This window comes from Leucopleurus acutus (assembly GCF_964270905.1).
Source record: "Leucopleurus acutus genome assembly, chromosome: 20".
NCBI classification, from domain to species: Eukaryota; Metazoa; Chordata; class Mammalia; order Artiodactyla; family Delphinidae; genus Leucopleurus; species Leucopleurus acutus.
In genome coordinates this window covers 11,546,175-11,562,624 of record NC_139162.1, presented here as the reverse complement: position 1 = coordinate 11,562,624, position 16,450 = coordinate 11,546,175, and the positions used below count along the sequence as shown (strand labels likewise).

The following is a 16,450-nucleotide window of genomic DNA, read 5'->3' as shown; positions in this document are numbered from 1 at the left end:
ATCTGTGGGATTAAACGATCTCCTCCTGTTTATGTTCTGGGAAATAGTAGCCAGGGATGTGGGCCTAATATGTTTGAAACATGCTGGATAACTGTTCCTCCCTCAGGAGATACAGTGCTCATTTGTACATTCTCATTTGACATCTTCATAGAGATACAATAATCAAGAAACTTGCTGAACTTTGATTTGTTTTTAAGCCCAGTCTTTCCCAAACATACACATCCAACAGATATTTTGTTGAGAACCACTTGGAGCCAAGCCATATTCTAGGTACTATGGAAGGAAGGCAGTAAAGGTCCCTGCTTTACAGAGCTTGTCTTCTAAGGGGATAAGATAAACAAATAATCAAAAAAGACCCCCAAATAATGAGTAATATGAAGAATATAAAACAGAAAGATAAGATGCTGGGGTGCCAGGTACACTTCCTTTAGAAGCTGTGATCAAAAAGGGCCTGTCTTAGGTGGTACTCTTTAGACCAAGGCCTGAGGTGACAAGAGGAGCTGGTTGTGCAAAGATCTTGAGGGAAGAACTTTCACAGCAGAATGAACAGCTGGCGCAAAGGCCCTCAGCAGGACTGAGCTTGGCTTCTACACGGGGGTTCCCTGTGCTCAAAGCATCATGGAGGAGATTGCCAAAGACTGTGTTATGTTTGATAAGGAATTTGGATTTTCTTCTAAGTGGTAAAGGAAGCAGTGGGGGTAACATAGTGTGTCTTACCTTTAAAAATCTTACTGACTGCTCAGAGGGAAAGAGATTTAGGGATATGGATGGGAATGGGGATGGTGATAGGAAACAGAAGACTAAAAACATGAGGAAGAGGCCATTGAAGTAGTTCTGGAGAGATAATGCTTTGTTGAACCTGGTGGTTGTAGCTGAGATGAAGGGAGGTGCCCAGATTTGGGATATAATTTGGAGGCACCATCATAGAACTGTCTGTTTTGTGTGAGCCTGAAAATTGGGTGTATGAGGTACTGGGGTGGGGGGCATTGGGGGGCAGGAATTAGAGTTGACTGATAAGGGGAATCAAATCAAATTAATTTGACTGAAAAACCCAACCTTACTTTTTATTTTTACTGTGTTAGAAACTATTTTAGTAAACGTTGGTAAAGAGATATTTGTGAAGTAGAAAGAAAAGTAGGCAAATGAATAAAATCCCTGGGTATTGGTGTTCCTAAAATATTTGCTTTGTTTGGTATGATCTACATGAGGGTGACCTCATTCGTTGATCCAGTCATGGTAAGGGGACCTACCACGCGGCTGAATAGGTCGTAGCATCATCCCTTATTTCAGTAGTTCCTACGTATCCTGATGGTTACAGTTAAACAAAAAAAGAAGGAGGAGGAGGAGGGGAAGGCAAGAAGGAGAAAAGGAGGGAGGAAAGGAAGGAAGAGGTGGAAGAGGAGAAGCTGAAATAAAAATTAAGTATCAATTATTGAGAACAACTGCTTCATCCTAACGTTTTCACATATGAAGCTTTACCATGTGTCACATAGGAGAAAATAAAAGCTGTTTAGGTGTGGGTTTTGCAGGTGGGCTATATGCTAGATAGATGCATCCTGATATTGTGGAAGGAGTATAGCTCCTGGTCATACCATATAATAGTTTTGCAAACACTGGAGATTTTTTTTCATCATTCTGACGTTTAATTTCCTCATCTGCAATTTGATGGTGCTAGCTCAGCATCATTCCTGTGGTCTTTCTAGCTTTCAAATCTAAAATCTGTAAGTCTAATTTCAGGTCTTTCCAGATGATGACTGATTCCAATTTCCCTTAGCAATGGTTTAAATACAGGTGCTTTTATTTTATTAATTTTTATTGAATAAAAGTGACACGCAACAACAGTTTTTAAGGTGTGTATCCAGCCTTGTGGTGAATGAAGTTTAACAACCTATTTTCAGAGTGTAGCTCTGACTTGAATGTCTGGTGATAAGTTTCATTTATGTTACTGAGTAAGATAAAGCGAAACAATACAAACAAGTCGTAACCTTACTCATTCATCAATGATGTGAGTAACTTCTATGCTGAATCAGATCCTAGCTTTTGAATACAGGAAGAAGATGTTCTCAATATTTCTCATGGTTCACAATGTCAGTAACTTTTATGTTTCGTCTGCACCTTATAGAAACAAACTTTACTGGGGGTTTCATAGTTGAAAGCTGGCTTGCTGCAGGTGATGGAATTTAAACTGCTAGATAGAAAGGTTTAGACAATAGTAACTTATGCAGATGAAGATACGTTATGGCATAACTGTTAACAATATGATCTTCTTAAAGAAGGTTGCCATTTTATAGTAAAAAAGCAAATCATACATGGCTTGTTGACATTGTAGGAGACAAAGTGAAATAGATCTTCTCCAGGTACATTGATTTCCTTCTTTTCTCTTTTCTTCTAGGGATTTTCAGGAAATGCAAATGCAGACAGTGTTGTGTACTATAGACTCCAGCCTTCTATCAAAGCCAGATTTCTGCGCTTCATCCCTTTAGAGTGGAACCCCAGGGGCAGAATTGGAATGCGAATCGAGGTGTTTGGATGTGCATATAGTAAGTGTTTGTTTATCCAACACAGTGGAATAGATATCAAAGGAGATGTTTTAAAAGCCAAACTGTATGCTGAAATTGATTTAAGAGCTACGTAAAGAGACATAAAAACGGGAGCAGTTTCTGTGGGAAGCTTTATTTGTGCCCATACATGCCAATATTGACTTACGTGTTCAGCTTTTATATTTTAAATCAGAAATGGAAGCATTTTACAGCTAGACAAATCGTTACAGAGATAGATAGATAGAGATACATGTTTGGAGACATATGTGAATCCATTTATCCAAATCTGATATTTTTGACCAGATCTTAACTTTTAAATATTAGAATGTCCCCCCATAGACTATATGTGATGATGATTCATTTGGGCACCCTAAATTTAATAAAAGACAGTGGCCCATTTATTAAAACCAATCATCTGTTTTGAGACCACAGAATGTTTTTCTCTACAGCCTAAAAATAATATGCCATGAAACTCACTTATAAATATGCTATGCCCTGTGCATAAATTCATAGAAAAGGTAAAGACCCCTGCCAAAATGTAAGATGTGTTTGAAATACTTTCACATAAGAGATAGAAACCACAGATTTCACTTAGTCTCCTCTTAATGAAGTATTTTATTATGTCTTTTTGTGGGACAGAGACCTGAGAGTTCTTGATAGCCCACCTCAAGCCACACCATCCTGTCGTTAGTTAACATGATCTACAATTATCAGACGAGCAGTCTGAGGTTTGGAGAGAGTCAGTAATTTGCCCAGCGTCTCACATCTTAGTCCACAGAAGAATCTGGAGGAGAACCCATAACTGTTCAATTCACTGCATCCTTATTCCTCTAGTAAACCTTTATTTTTTTAGCCACTAAAGCTTTCTTCACATGTATTTCATCACTTTTTCAGGTTCACTTTATTTATGTAAAGGAAGGCATGTCATATAGAGGGCAGGCAGCTTGTTGAAGTTGTCTATCCTGTGTCAGACAGAGAAACCATGTCGGCAGAATTGTCATAATAGTATTAGTAGCAATAGCACTAATGTTAATAGGATTAATTTTTATAATTCTAGACGTAACAAATTTTTCTTGAGTGCTCATTATATGTCTAATACCATATTAACCAGCTAGTCTATAATTCCAAACAAAGTCCGGATAAATATTATTAGGTAACTCGTTCCATTCCCCTACTTTGCAAATGAGGAAGCTAGAGCTTAGGGATTCCATGTTGACTTGTTCCAACCACCCAGACAGGAAGTGACAGAGCTGGGTTTGCAGCCAAGCCTGCCAGACTCCAGAGCCCCAGCTTATTCTCATGCCTCCTCCAGCCGTTAAATCAGAGATGAGCCATGGGCAGCTTACTTCTCATCATCTGCCCGACTTCCTTCTAGCTTTCTTGGCTTCTGCAGTTCAGCTTAGCTGCTCCTGGTATGTGTTAGCTCCTCCCTTTACAATGATCCCACTTGAATAAAATCATCCTTAAAAAAAACGTCCCACCCAAAATTGCGATTCTGGAACACAGAATCTGGACAGTCAGTCTTATTTGTCTTTGGATCGTAGAGTTTTAATAAAACCCGTGCCACACGATGGGCAATCAGCAAAGCAAACTCCAAAATGATTCATATTTATAGTTACTGATTCAGAGCGTCTACCTTGCAAAATATTTATTTATCAGTGTATAATAATGGCAAACAGTTACTGAGCACTTATTCTGCGTCAGATAATACTTTTTATAGATGTACTAATTTAATCCTAAAAATCACCCATCTAATGGAGTCTTAGAAGTATTAAGCAGTTTCCCCAGCAGCACACACTTAATACACATTCGATCTCGTATGTAAATTCAGCGTTAGTTTAACAAGGCTATTGATGCTGTTTTCCCACAGTAACGTCCCTATGAAGTGACTGATGGGGTGCAGGCTCCTTTGAGTTCTCTGCCGCCGCGCGCTGGATGATAACTCAGATTCCCCCCCCCCGCCCCCTGCCGCCCCGCAACCCCATGAACCATTCTTTTTGCTGTTAATTCATCCGCTGTCTCTTGGAGTAAGCACATCATCCGGGCACTTAGTCAACCTCCTTTTTTCATGGACCCACGGTTGAAGGGTCAATAGCGAGAGCCAACATTTTAAACTCAAACATAAACACACGGTAAAATGATACAGCAGGATTCAATGTAAAGTGGCTGTCGGATAATTTTGGATAAAAGAGAAAAAAAATAACCTTAATGGAAAAATACTCTCACAGATGACCGAAAATAACCTCAAAATGGGTTGGGTGTGAATGCCTTCTGGGAATGTATTTGATCAAATTGACTTTAGTTCCTCAATTACACCATAGTCAACACTCTTATTCTCCACCTCTGCGTACCATTAGCCTTGCAGAATATTAGTTTACTAAAGCATGATACTATTTAATCATCATTTACTGAACACTTAATACGTGTCAGGTACTATTTTTTACCACTTCAACAGCACAGTGAAGTAGGTACTTGGATATTACCGTTTTATGGTCTGCTGAATGACCCCTGTGGCTTGCTCTGGGTTGTCTGGCACAGAAATAGCTGAGACCACCAGTGTCCCCTGCCCTCAAAAGGAAGAACTGTAGGTCAGCAAAGAAGCCCGCTCAAGATTTTGTCTGCAACTCTCCTGAGTAGCCCAGATCCAAGATCAGACTCGATTTTCTCCAGATATGCAAGGCTATTCTTCCACAATCCTTAAAAAAAGGAAAAGTGTGGGAGGGTGCGACATGAGCAGGGTTCTTGCGGATCCCAGTCCCAGCGCACCTGTACGTGCCGGCAATGAAGTGGGCCTCTCATGAGCTTGAGGAAGGCCTGGAGGATTGCATCCAACCTGCCAGCTTGTGTGTTCCCATTGCCTGCACCAAGTTAATATGACTTTTGGGTGGGCTTTGCCTAAGTGACTCACTCAAGAATGTTGTATACCAGGGTGCTTCAAGTCTCCTGACACGGGCGAAAGTGGACTTAGAGAAATTAAGAACTTTGGGATCACACAGCCTGTGTTAGACCTAGGATTTAAAATCAGATCCATCACCTTCCAAAACCAGTACTCGTGATGAATCATACATGTGTTCATCCTTTAAATGTCTGTTGACACTTGCTGAAAGAGAAATCTACTAGCTGTTGGGTATAGGGAGGAATTTAAAGTAATACATTTTTTCTTAAAGATGAGAATGTGCAATGTCATAAGAATTACACAGACTCAATGCAAAATATGGTAGCATTAGTGTAGGGTGTTAGGAATAACGTGATTGATAAATTGAGGTTAGTATGAGAAAGTTTACGGAAATAGGTCTTGAAATTAAGGTGCAGATATTTTCACATGAGAGGCTGGGAGAATGGTCCAGATAGGAGAAGGGGTGTCTTCTAGTCAAGAACGGGAATGAGGATTGCTTGGACGGATCAGTTTGTATTTGAGAATGGTCATTCAGACTGAAATGAGGGGTACAGATTGGAGGGCTAAACGAGGGGTAGAGATTAGAGGCAGCACCTCAGTGGGGAGGCTTCTGAACTCCTTTCTACAAGTGACAGCTGGAGTCTCAAACTAGAGGACCAGCCATGAGGACAGAGTTCTCCTGACTTGAATCAGATTCACAGTATGCTGAGGCTACTCTTGAATCAGGAGAATTTAGTGATTGTATGTGAGGGGACACTGAGTTATCCGATTTGAACAGCTGTCTGCAAGGTGGTGTCATTTACCGGGAGGGGGCGCTGGGGAACAAATAAGTTCTGGAAGGGAGCAGGAGAGAGAATTCATTCCATCGCTGACTCATTGAGTTTAAGTGACTGTGAAATACGGAAGATTGGAACTCCACATCCTCTGGGGTGAAGTTACAGAATTGAAACCTATAAAATATCGTTAGTTATTAAATCAGAACCTTTCCACTTACTGTTGATAATAAAAGTATAAAGTTTAAAGCTATGTTTGTACAACTACTCATGTCTTTGAAAAACAGAAATGCATTTGTCATAATTAAAACAGGTCCTTTATACTGTGTTTCAGGTAGTGTGCATTTTTATGCCAGACCCTCCCCGGCCCCTTGTGCCTAATATGTGTGTTGGCTGAAGTTATAGATGCAAGCTGGCCCTGTGAATATTGCTGGGAAAGTGGCTGTTGTGAGAACCACACACGGTTTTATTACCCTGAGTTAGAACAGTAACTTGTTCTGAAGGAGCATCAAGTGAATGGAAAATCCATATCAAAGAGCATGTTCTACTTTTATGTCGGTAGTTGTTTCCTGAGTAATGAGAGAAGCAGAAGCTAAATTCTATGGGTTCAAAGGGAAAGTATAAATTTCAGATGTCTTGGCCATAGCCACTGTGAACATGTTTACAGATCTAGACAAGAGGTGTAGATAAGGAAATAACTTGTGGAAGAAAGAAAAAGAAAAGACAGTGTTTGATGATGAAGAACTACTACTCTGCTCAGTGTGTCCCAAAGGATAAACAATGGTAAACAAAGGCAAGAAAGGAAAATAACTGGGTGCAAGTGAGTGAGTCTGAGGAGTGCTTAAGAAGTAGCAATTAAGCCACAGGGGATAATGGTTAATGGTGGGTGAATTGCTGAAGCAATCGCCCTGAGTATAGATTCTTAGTTTCTTTTCTCTAGCTGTTGTGTAAACACTCTCATTTTTCGATCCACGATCTCTCCTTTCTCATCCTCAGCAGAATAAAAGCATCCAACTGCCCTGCCGTAGTGAAATAATTACAGTTTCTTTGAAGTGCTGTGATTTCATGATTTTTCTAGTCTTAGAATCTTTTCATGAAGCATAGGGCAGTCACCACACATCTAGCCTTCATTCCCCTACCTAGATAATTCTTTTACTCATTGTCTTTTCTCTGCATAGAAATCACTGTTTCTGACAACTTCTCTAGTACTTCCTGTTTAGGTCAGAGGATGTGTTCTGCTCCTGGTCACATCATACACACATTATACTGTATTGAAATCGGATGGTCCTTTTTTGGTATTAGTCCTCTGGACAGATAGATGAATGAATGGGGGCAGGTGTGGGGAAATTCAGGAAGGCTTTTCCCGTCATCCAAGTGTCATATTCAGTCCATTAAAGATAAGGCACAGAGCACAGGGAAAACTGAGTGAGAGGATTGGCAGAGAAGAAATGTACAGAAGTGTTGCACTATTATGTTTATTTGCTTAGATGCAGACTGTATGAGAGAAAATTATGGATTCTATTTAGTAAATGGAAATAAGTCAGAAATTACAAAACTCATGTTAACTTAAAATAAGAGTATGCATGTCATGATGTAAAAAATACTGGAAGTTGGAACTACTTACATCTGTAGATTTCCATTTAGAAAATTATTAGTAGGAAATATAAGAAAGTAACGTGAAAAGTGCAACTGTTTGTCTGGGTGAAAAAATACTGAAAGAAAACTAAGTCATAGCCTTCTGTCTACTCAGGATGCAGCTCTCTCACACCACTTGTTGGATTGGGGAAAAAGGAAAAGCAGGAAAGGTGTTAGATTTACCCTAAAGAATAGTTGTGATTGAATCCAATACCTACTTATTAAGCAGCTCCAACATGTCAACATAAAATCTTGACAAGGTGCTTTAAATACAGTCCCTGCTCTCAGATTGTTTATCAGCTAATACTGTAGCTGAGGGATCCTATTTGATGTCAGAGTTTAAAAAGAAGATGGATTCATGTTGGCCTAAAATCAAAGTGGATAAATTCTAATTCTTTGCAAAGTTTATAGTCTTAAGATTTTAATTTGATGATACGTGAAGTTATATTAAAATTAAAATGAGGTTAGCTTTTAGAATGCCAGAAAATAAGGAGACTATGAAAACCCACCAGAATAATGTCAAAAGAACTCAGCCAACTGAAGGGGCTCTCACTGACCAAAGATGGAAATATTTTAGCATCAATAAAGATAGTAGCTGCAGTTTTGAAACATATTAACTATATTTAAGTGAATGGGTTCATGATAATACTAAAAAAAGAACCCTCATTGGTCACCTAGGAGAACTATTAAGGAATCGACTCATTATTTTGAAAGCTAATAAGTGAAGAGAAAACATCAAGCATTTATCCTACTCTTCCTGTGTGATCTGGACCTCAAGGTAATCGAATAGAAGGTTAGAGGGAATTTTTCTTTAAAGTTATACTTACATAAATAAACAAGGAATAGTAGAATCAATATATGCCCATTTTGCAATCCTAAATAAATTAATGGACAAGTCAATAGTTATAAAATTTTACAAAAAAAGAGAGATTTGCTTTTAGGTACCAGTCATAACAGAGTAGCTTTTATTGGACTATCTTGCTGCCCACAGCAATTATAGTGGCTGGATAAAATACATTTAAAGAAATGCTTCAGGGCTTTGAAATTCAACTCAAAACAGGCAGCAACTTGAGAGGACTTGATTTTTGAAAGATGGAAAGCAAACTCCTGGAGATCCATATTTAACTGACTTTTTCCTAAGAACATCATAATACTCAAGCAGCAAGTAGCCAGATTTTACTTGACTGAGGAGACAGAGGTCAGAGTTCAAGGTTGCCAGAGTGATTAGAAATTTAGGGTGGAATACTGAAAAGGAGGGCGTCAGAGAGGGAGAGCCCTGACTCCTTCTTACACATTCCCCTTAAATCCTTGCCTGATTCCTGACTTACCCATGCCCACTATGCACCAGGCAAAAGCAAGAGCTGGAAGATTCAAGTCCTGAAGACCTCATCCAGCATCTGCCTAGTTCTGGGAAGGATACCTTTGGAGTCCAAGTTCTGCCGATTTAGAGAGACTTGTTAAACTCTTTGGGCTTTTACCTGAAAAGCCAGAAAGGCATTGTCTTTGGAATAAACACCGTAACTGAGGACCAATTGTTACGTCCTGGGACTAAGGACAAATCCTAAATAGACCTGTCCAAGAAAAACCTGGAACCAAGCTTTCACAGGGTCAAGGTGATCTGCCAGTCCCTGTGGATCTCTTCCATTTAGTTTCTGCCACACCATCCATCCCTCTCCAGACTCTCCCACCCTCCCAGCTCTTCTCACCCTCTTCTCCCCCCACCTTCTCTTCCTTTCCTGACCCTAGATGTTCTCATAGGTGGTGGTCTACTCAGCTTAAATATCATTTCCTCAGAGATGTCGTCCCTAATCAACAACCTAATTTAGACCTTTCTGCTCAAACCTCTGATATTACCCTGTCCTTTTCCTTCAAGTTCCACTTAACAATTTGTAAAAACATCTGTTCAGATGGGATGAGTTGTGTGATGTCTTTCTTTCCCTTCTGATTGGAGGATCCATGAGGATGGAATGTGTTCCCTGTTACACAGCCTCCTACTGTAGAGCTTGGCACAGTAAACGTTCAGTAACTATTTGTTAAGCGGAGGTATTAAGAAAAATATCTGATTAGCCACGATATAAACCAAAAAATGAATAAATATGTAAACATCCAAATTTATTATCTTCAAGCAGTAGCAACTGATGAAAAGAGAAATATCTCTGAGATGAACATATGAAATTTCAAAAGTTGTTATTATTAAAATGATAATAATAGCATACCAAATAATAACTGTCAAGGCATTTTGATATTTCCCTCGGGTGCCAACAGCTTTTTTGGTATAGCATGAAAGGTTGGAATTATTCTCCACATATTCCAAATAAGGAAATTGAGAATTGGCACTTAAGTGATTTCTGTGACATCACAAAAATAACAAATAAATATTAGAAACAGAAATCCAGCTTACATCCTCCAATGATACACTCCAGCATCCTTGATGAAGTAGATGTTACCTATTTCAAATCTATTTAAAAGGTTAATTTAAATTGATATGTAAGTGGCCATGATGATGTTTGCTCCCATAACCTCCTGGAGTGTTATCACTGACCTTAACTCAGTCTGTTTAAAGCCGTGATAGTGGACTTCCCTGGTGGCGCAGTGGTTGAGAGTCCGCCTGCCGATGCAGGGGACACGGGTTCGTGCCCCGGTCCGGGAAGATCCCACATGACGCGGAGCGGCTGGGCCTGTGAGCCATGGCCGCTGAGCCTGCGCGTCCGGAGCCTGTGCTCCGCAGCGGGAGAGGCCGCAGCAGTGAGAGGCCCACGTACTGGAAAAAAAACAAAACAAAAACCATGATAGTAAAGTCACCTTTTCCCTGTGGTTATATACAGCATTTGATCCTGTGCCTTCTTCCTTTTTACCATATTAATTTTAGTTGTTTTAACCCTGAGAGTCCCTTAAATCATTCTACGTTCTTTTATGCTACTATGCAAAAATAGAACAACCCATTTCCTGTTGATTTCTCAAGCGCTTGGTCTCTCCTCTCCATCTCTTTAAAAGCACAATTCTGTAATGCAGATCTCACGTGCCTATACATCATGCTGTAGCTTTAATATTTCACTGTATAATAGTTTAACAGTGACTCAGTCTGATTAATGTTTTTTAGAAGTCAAAATTGGACCTCTGTTTGTTTAGTGATTCATAGGTAGTAATTTTTAAATAGAGAGGCAGTATGATCAGTGTTTAAGACTGAATTCAATTTAGCCCAGAAGAGTTTGGTCCATAGCTGTTTTCTCTAGTGGTAGCACTCTTTTTCTATTTGTGTTTTTGGGATGATTCCCAAAGAATTATTAGAAGAGTCTCATGTCTTTTTCAAGAACTCTTTCATGACCTTCAATAAAGTGAATTTTCTATTTTTAATGATTTGTTTTCCATTTCATGCATTTTCTGTTCCAATTTTTCTCTTTTAAGTTTCTTAGTCAACTGATCTCATCAATAATGCTATGATTCATGGTTTAACTCACAGAATCCATTTCTCCCTGAAAGACATTTCAGGGACAAGTCACTACCACCTCCACAATTTTCTGCAAGTACCACCTATGGTATAGATAAATAAAACAATTTTGTTTTCCATGGTACAATTCAGTATGCAATGAGGTTGTTCATTTTCAGAGAACAGGTTTCTGTAAGCTACCTCTTCTTCTTGTCAAATAACCCTTATGCTGTCGTCTGCCTCAGGATCACTCAGGAACCTATACTCTTGGGTTGTCTTTCAGAGATTCTAAATTAGCGGACATCAGGCAGAGCGCAGGATGTTTGCTGAACGTTTACGGAGGCCACAAGAGATTCTCCTTAGGTGATTCTCACGTGGTGTGACCACGGACCCCAATTTGAGAAATCATGCTCTTGGATGTGTTTTTCTTAGTAATTCACTTACAGGGTGGGGAAGACATTGCTTTTTCAAATGTCAACCCCTCACAATTGGAGAAGCCTCAAACTTCTGGAGCAGGGATAGGATGCAAAGGAGAGGGAATGGTACTGGGTCAAGTGGAAGATATGACAATGAGGAGTGTGTTTGCATGTGAAACATGCAGAGGTAGAAAAGCAGTTTGCTGCTTACGGAGGTGAAGTATTTCTGCCCTTTAGTTAACGTCCTTCTCTGAGGCTGAGAGGTTCAACTCCTCCTGCACGTGTTAGAAATCGTTCAGGACCCAGCCCTGATGCAGAAGTGAAGCATGAATAATCACACCTCAGGGACGTGTGTCTTCCCTGCTAGACCGTAAGCTCCTGGAAAAAAAAATGCTCTTCGTGTTATGCATTACTGTGTCTTCCACTGTGTTCGCGGAAAGGTCTCCATAAATATGTGCTGCAGAAGGAGCGCAGGATACGTGTTTCAGCAATTCCACTTCTCACACAACTCCCTGAAAGAAATAGGAATATTTTCTTTCAGAAAACTCTGTATTCTACGGGAGATTATATTTCTGAATCATGCAAATCAAGCAGGCTACATCTCTTTCCCAGGGTCTCGGGGAGAATTGATAATGAGAGTAGGGCCTGCAATCCTTGTGAGCCACCTCTTTCCTTGCTTCCTGCTCTAAATGAGAAGATCTGAGATGGAGGTATTCACTGAGAAGGATTCAGGTCACCGACAATTGCCATGGTGAGTCAGCTCAGGCATTTGCTGACAGACAGAGAAAAAGCCACAGAACCCACAGATGGCTCAAAATCATTCTTGCTGCATAACCTGGCAATGACATTGGTAATTGAGCATTTCTTGTGCACTTCAGAAATTCATTATTTTTTAGAGTCCACTTTTAAAAAATAAACACACCAAATGTATTTATTAAACTATTTTTGCTATCCCTCTTTCCCTGCCCAGTGTTCTAATAAGTAATAGCATTAATAGTAGTTAACAATTTATTGAATTCTAATTATATGCTAGCAACTTCCAAAAATTGTGTAGATATGCATTCATACAACAGACCTATGAAGAATATACTGTTATTAACAAAATATGGTAAATCACCTATACTTCACTTAAAGAAAAGAATGTACTATTATTCCCATGTTACAGATGAAGGAACAGGGACAAAGAGAGCAGGTAACTTGCTGTGATAGAATAATGCTCTGTAACCGTAAATATGTTACGTTATATGACAAAGGTACTTTACAGTTGTGATTAATTACGGGTCTTGAGTTGGGGAGATTATCCTGGATTATCCAGGTGGACCCAGTGTAGTCACAGGGGTCCTTATAAAAGAGAGGTGACAGGATCAGAGTTAGAGAAGGAGATGTGACTGTGAATGCAAACATGAGAGATAATGAGAAAGAGAGAAATTTGAAGATGCTATGATGCTGGTCCTATACAAGAAGGAAGGGGCCATAGGCCAAGAATGCAAGTGGTTCCTAAAAGCTGGAAAAAAGAATGTTGAATTACTATCACTAGGTTAAGTACACAAATGTTTAATGTCCAACAGGGCAATAAAACCATAACCTTTGGGGATATATTTTCTATCTGACGGAAGTTATTTGCATCTCTACTGGGAAAACAAAACAAAACAAAACTATAAATTAACATGTAACTTAGAGACTGGCCCTCATCAGTAATAAATAGTAAAATAAGATATTTGTGAATTCACCTAGAATTAATTAGACGGGCTTCTTTTAAAAAGCTCCAGCATGGCATTGAGAGGACATGAAGTTATTCCTTTGATTTATTTTCCAGCTTTTTCAATTTTCTTAACAGTGGTAATGTCAGTTCCAAGAGAGACCTGTCTCTCCCACCAGCATCCTTGGAGAAAATTCAGATACTCTCTTCCTCTCTCTCCCTCTGTCTCTCAAAAGATTATTTTTTTTCAGATAGTTCCAGATTTTTATATCGTTAACTGTATTTATCATAGCACGTTTTATGATGATTGTTTAAAATCGCATGCTTTTTATATATCAGATAAGTTCTGTAAATAGTGTTTATAAGTGAGTTTTCTTTCTAAAGTAATACTGATAGGGACCATCCTGAATTCCTTTGTTTTATGGGAATCCTTGTACATATATTACACGGATATAACTTGAAGTTTCCTCGTACTGACATTGTACTTACATTCTGAATTATATTTAGCTTTTTTTCCCGAAGGGTACTGTTCACATTGCATGTGAAATCTGAGAGCTGAGTTACTGACTGCCACTGGAGTTTCTCAGCATCCTCAGAGCTTCCTTTCATGATAATGAATGAGAGAATGTGTTGGGAGAATGTCTAGCCATCTTAAAATTAAGCATAAGAGTAATTATTTTATGGGGACAAGTTTAGGACTTGAAGACTGACAAGAGTAAGAAGATTATTGATTACCATCTGCTTCAGCATCAGGTTTCTAGACCTGAGAACTGAGCTTTCCCAACTACCATAATTAAAGTGACCCCAGGCTTCTTTTAATCTTGATCAGAATGCCTGTTATGGTCTGTAATGGTTTATGAACTTACTTTTTAAAAAAATTTTAAATAATTTATTTTTTACATCTTTATTAGAGTATAATTGCTTTACAATAGTGTGTTAGTTTCTGCTTCATAACAAAGTGAATCAGTTATACATATACATATGTTCCCATATCTCTTCCCTCTTGCATCTCCCTCCCTCCCACCCTCCCTATCCCACCCATCCAGGTGGTCACAAAGCACCGAGCTGATCTCCTTGTGCTATGCGGCTGCTTCCCACTAGCTAGCTATTTTACGTTTGGTAGTGTATATATGTCCATGCCACTCTCTCGCTTTGTCACAGCTTACCCTTCCCCCTCCCCATATCCTCAAGTCCATTCTCTAGTAGGTCTGTGTCTTTATTCCTGTCTTACCCCTAGGTTCTTCATGACATTTTTTTTGTTAGATTCCATATATATGTGTTAGCATACGGTATTTGTCTTTCTCTTTCTGACTTACTTCACTCTGTATGACAGACTCTAGGTCCATCCACCTCACTACAAATAACTCAATTTTGTTTCTTTTTATGGCTGAGTAATATTCCATTGTATATATGTGCCACATCTTCTTTATCCATTCATCCGATGATGGACACTTAGGTTGTTTCCATCTCCTGGCTATTGTAAATAGAGCTGCAATGAACATTTGGGTACATGACTCTTTTTGAATTATGGTTTTCTCAGGGTATATGCCCAGTAGTGGGATTGCTGGGTTATATGGTAGTTCTATTTGTAGTTTTTTAAGGAACCTCCATACTGTTCTCCGTAGTGGCTGTACCAGCAACTGACAAAGGATTAATCTCCAAAATTTATAAGCAGCTCATGCAGCTCAAGAACAAAAAAACAAACAACCCAATCCAAAAATGGGCAGAAGACCTAAATAGACATTTCTCCAAAGAAGATATACAGATTGCCAACAAACACATGAAAGAATGCTCAACATCATTCATCATTAGAGAAATGCAAATCAAAACTACAATGAGATATCATCTCACACCGGTCAGAATGGCCATCATCAAAAAATCTAGAAACAATAAATGCTGGAGAGGGTGTGGAGAAAGGGGAACCCTCCTGCACTGCTGGTGGGAATGTGAACTTACTTTTTTACTTGCTACTTGTTGTCCGTCTTCACTGAATGTAAGTTCCATGAGGACAAGGGCCGTGTTGGTGTTGATCCCTCTTTTATCTCAGCATCCATCACAGGGCCTCAGACTGGATGGGCTAAATAAATATTTATTGAATGAATGGACCCAACTACTTAGTGTGATACCTGTGAAGTAAGAACATAATAGGTAAGAGAGAAAATGCCAAGTGGCTTCCATTTAAGAGATGAAGTAGTATACCATTGCTTTAGGCATCAATAGTCTAATATGTCTCTCACTATCCCATTTTGCTGATGGAGATATTCCAGGCACAAAGCTCTTGGTGCCATGAAAGGCTGATATGACCATTATAATGTAATAGCAACAGTAGTGAAGAAGAGAGAAAAAAAGAAATAGAAGGCTGAAGTATCACAGGCTAGACGTTCATTGGGGAAAAAATTCTCTTGCTAGCTAATTCCAAAAATAGACTTTATCTGAAATAAAATCATTATAATGATGGTTGCCTTTAAGCAATGCATTAACTCAGAGATAACTGCGTGGCTCCAAATGTGTCAGCATTTAAAGTCTGTCTTATTGGAATTTTTCTTAATTTGTTGTAATCTAATTATCATAGAACACATTATTTGTATTTGTCACAGAGTTATGTTTTTGCCATGCACATTCATTCAGCTATATAACAAGGAGTAATTATTCAGTTAACATTATTCTTTCTACAGAATGCAATGTTTATTCATGTGCACTTGGTGAATGAATTCTTTTATAAGCACATTAACAAGACGTGGAAAAATCAAACCTCTGAATTTCCAAAAGATAGCTGCATAAAATAGTTGGAAAAAATTTGGGGCGGTGGTGAATATAAATGGTTCCCATTACATATGATGGATAATCTGAAAGAAATGCATATTTGGACATACAAGTTGATGTAATAATTTTGTCGAATGAAACAAGATGAGTGAACTGTAATGTCGTTTTGTTGACTGGGAGAAGTCACCTAACCAGTTGAAAAATAGCTTCCTATTTTATTGGGTTTCCCTAACCTCTTCATTTGTTACATAAATGCACTCTCAAGGGTAATTGCCTTAAAAAAAAAAAATCTTCGACTTGT

General features: G+C 38.9%; 1 protein-coding gene across 6 annotated transcripts in view; it reads left to right on the top strand.

Moving 5' to 3' along the window:
- Positions 1 to 16,450, top strand: part of CNTNAP4 (contactin associated protein family member 4) — a gene marked incomplete at both ends in the record, with an annotated part of 261,875 nt that overhangs the window by 139,589 nt on the left and 105,836 nt on the right. For all 6 annotated transcript variants that reach the window (XM_082862478.1, XM_082862479.1, XM_082862481.1 and 3 more), the window contains one exon: positions 2,393 to 2,540. In XM_082862478.1, the coding sequence (XP_082718604.1) occupies positions 2,393 to 2,540 (148 nt within the window). The remainder of the gene's footprint in view (positions 1 to 2,392; positions 2,541 to 16,450) is intronic.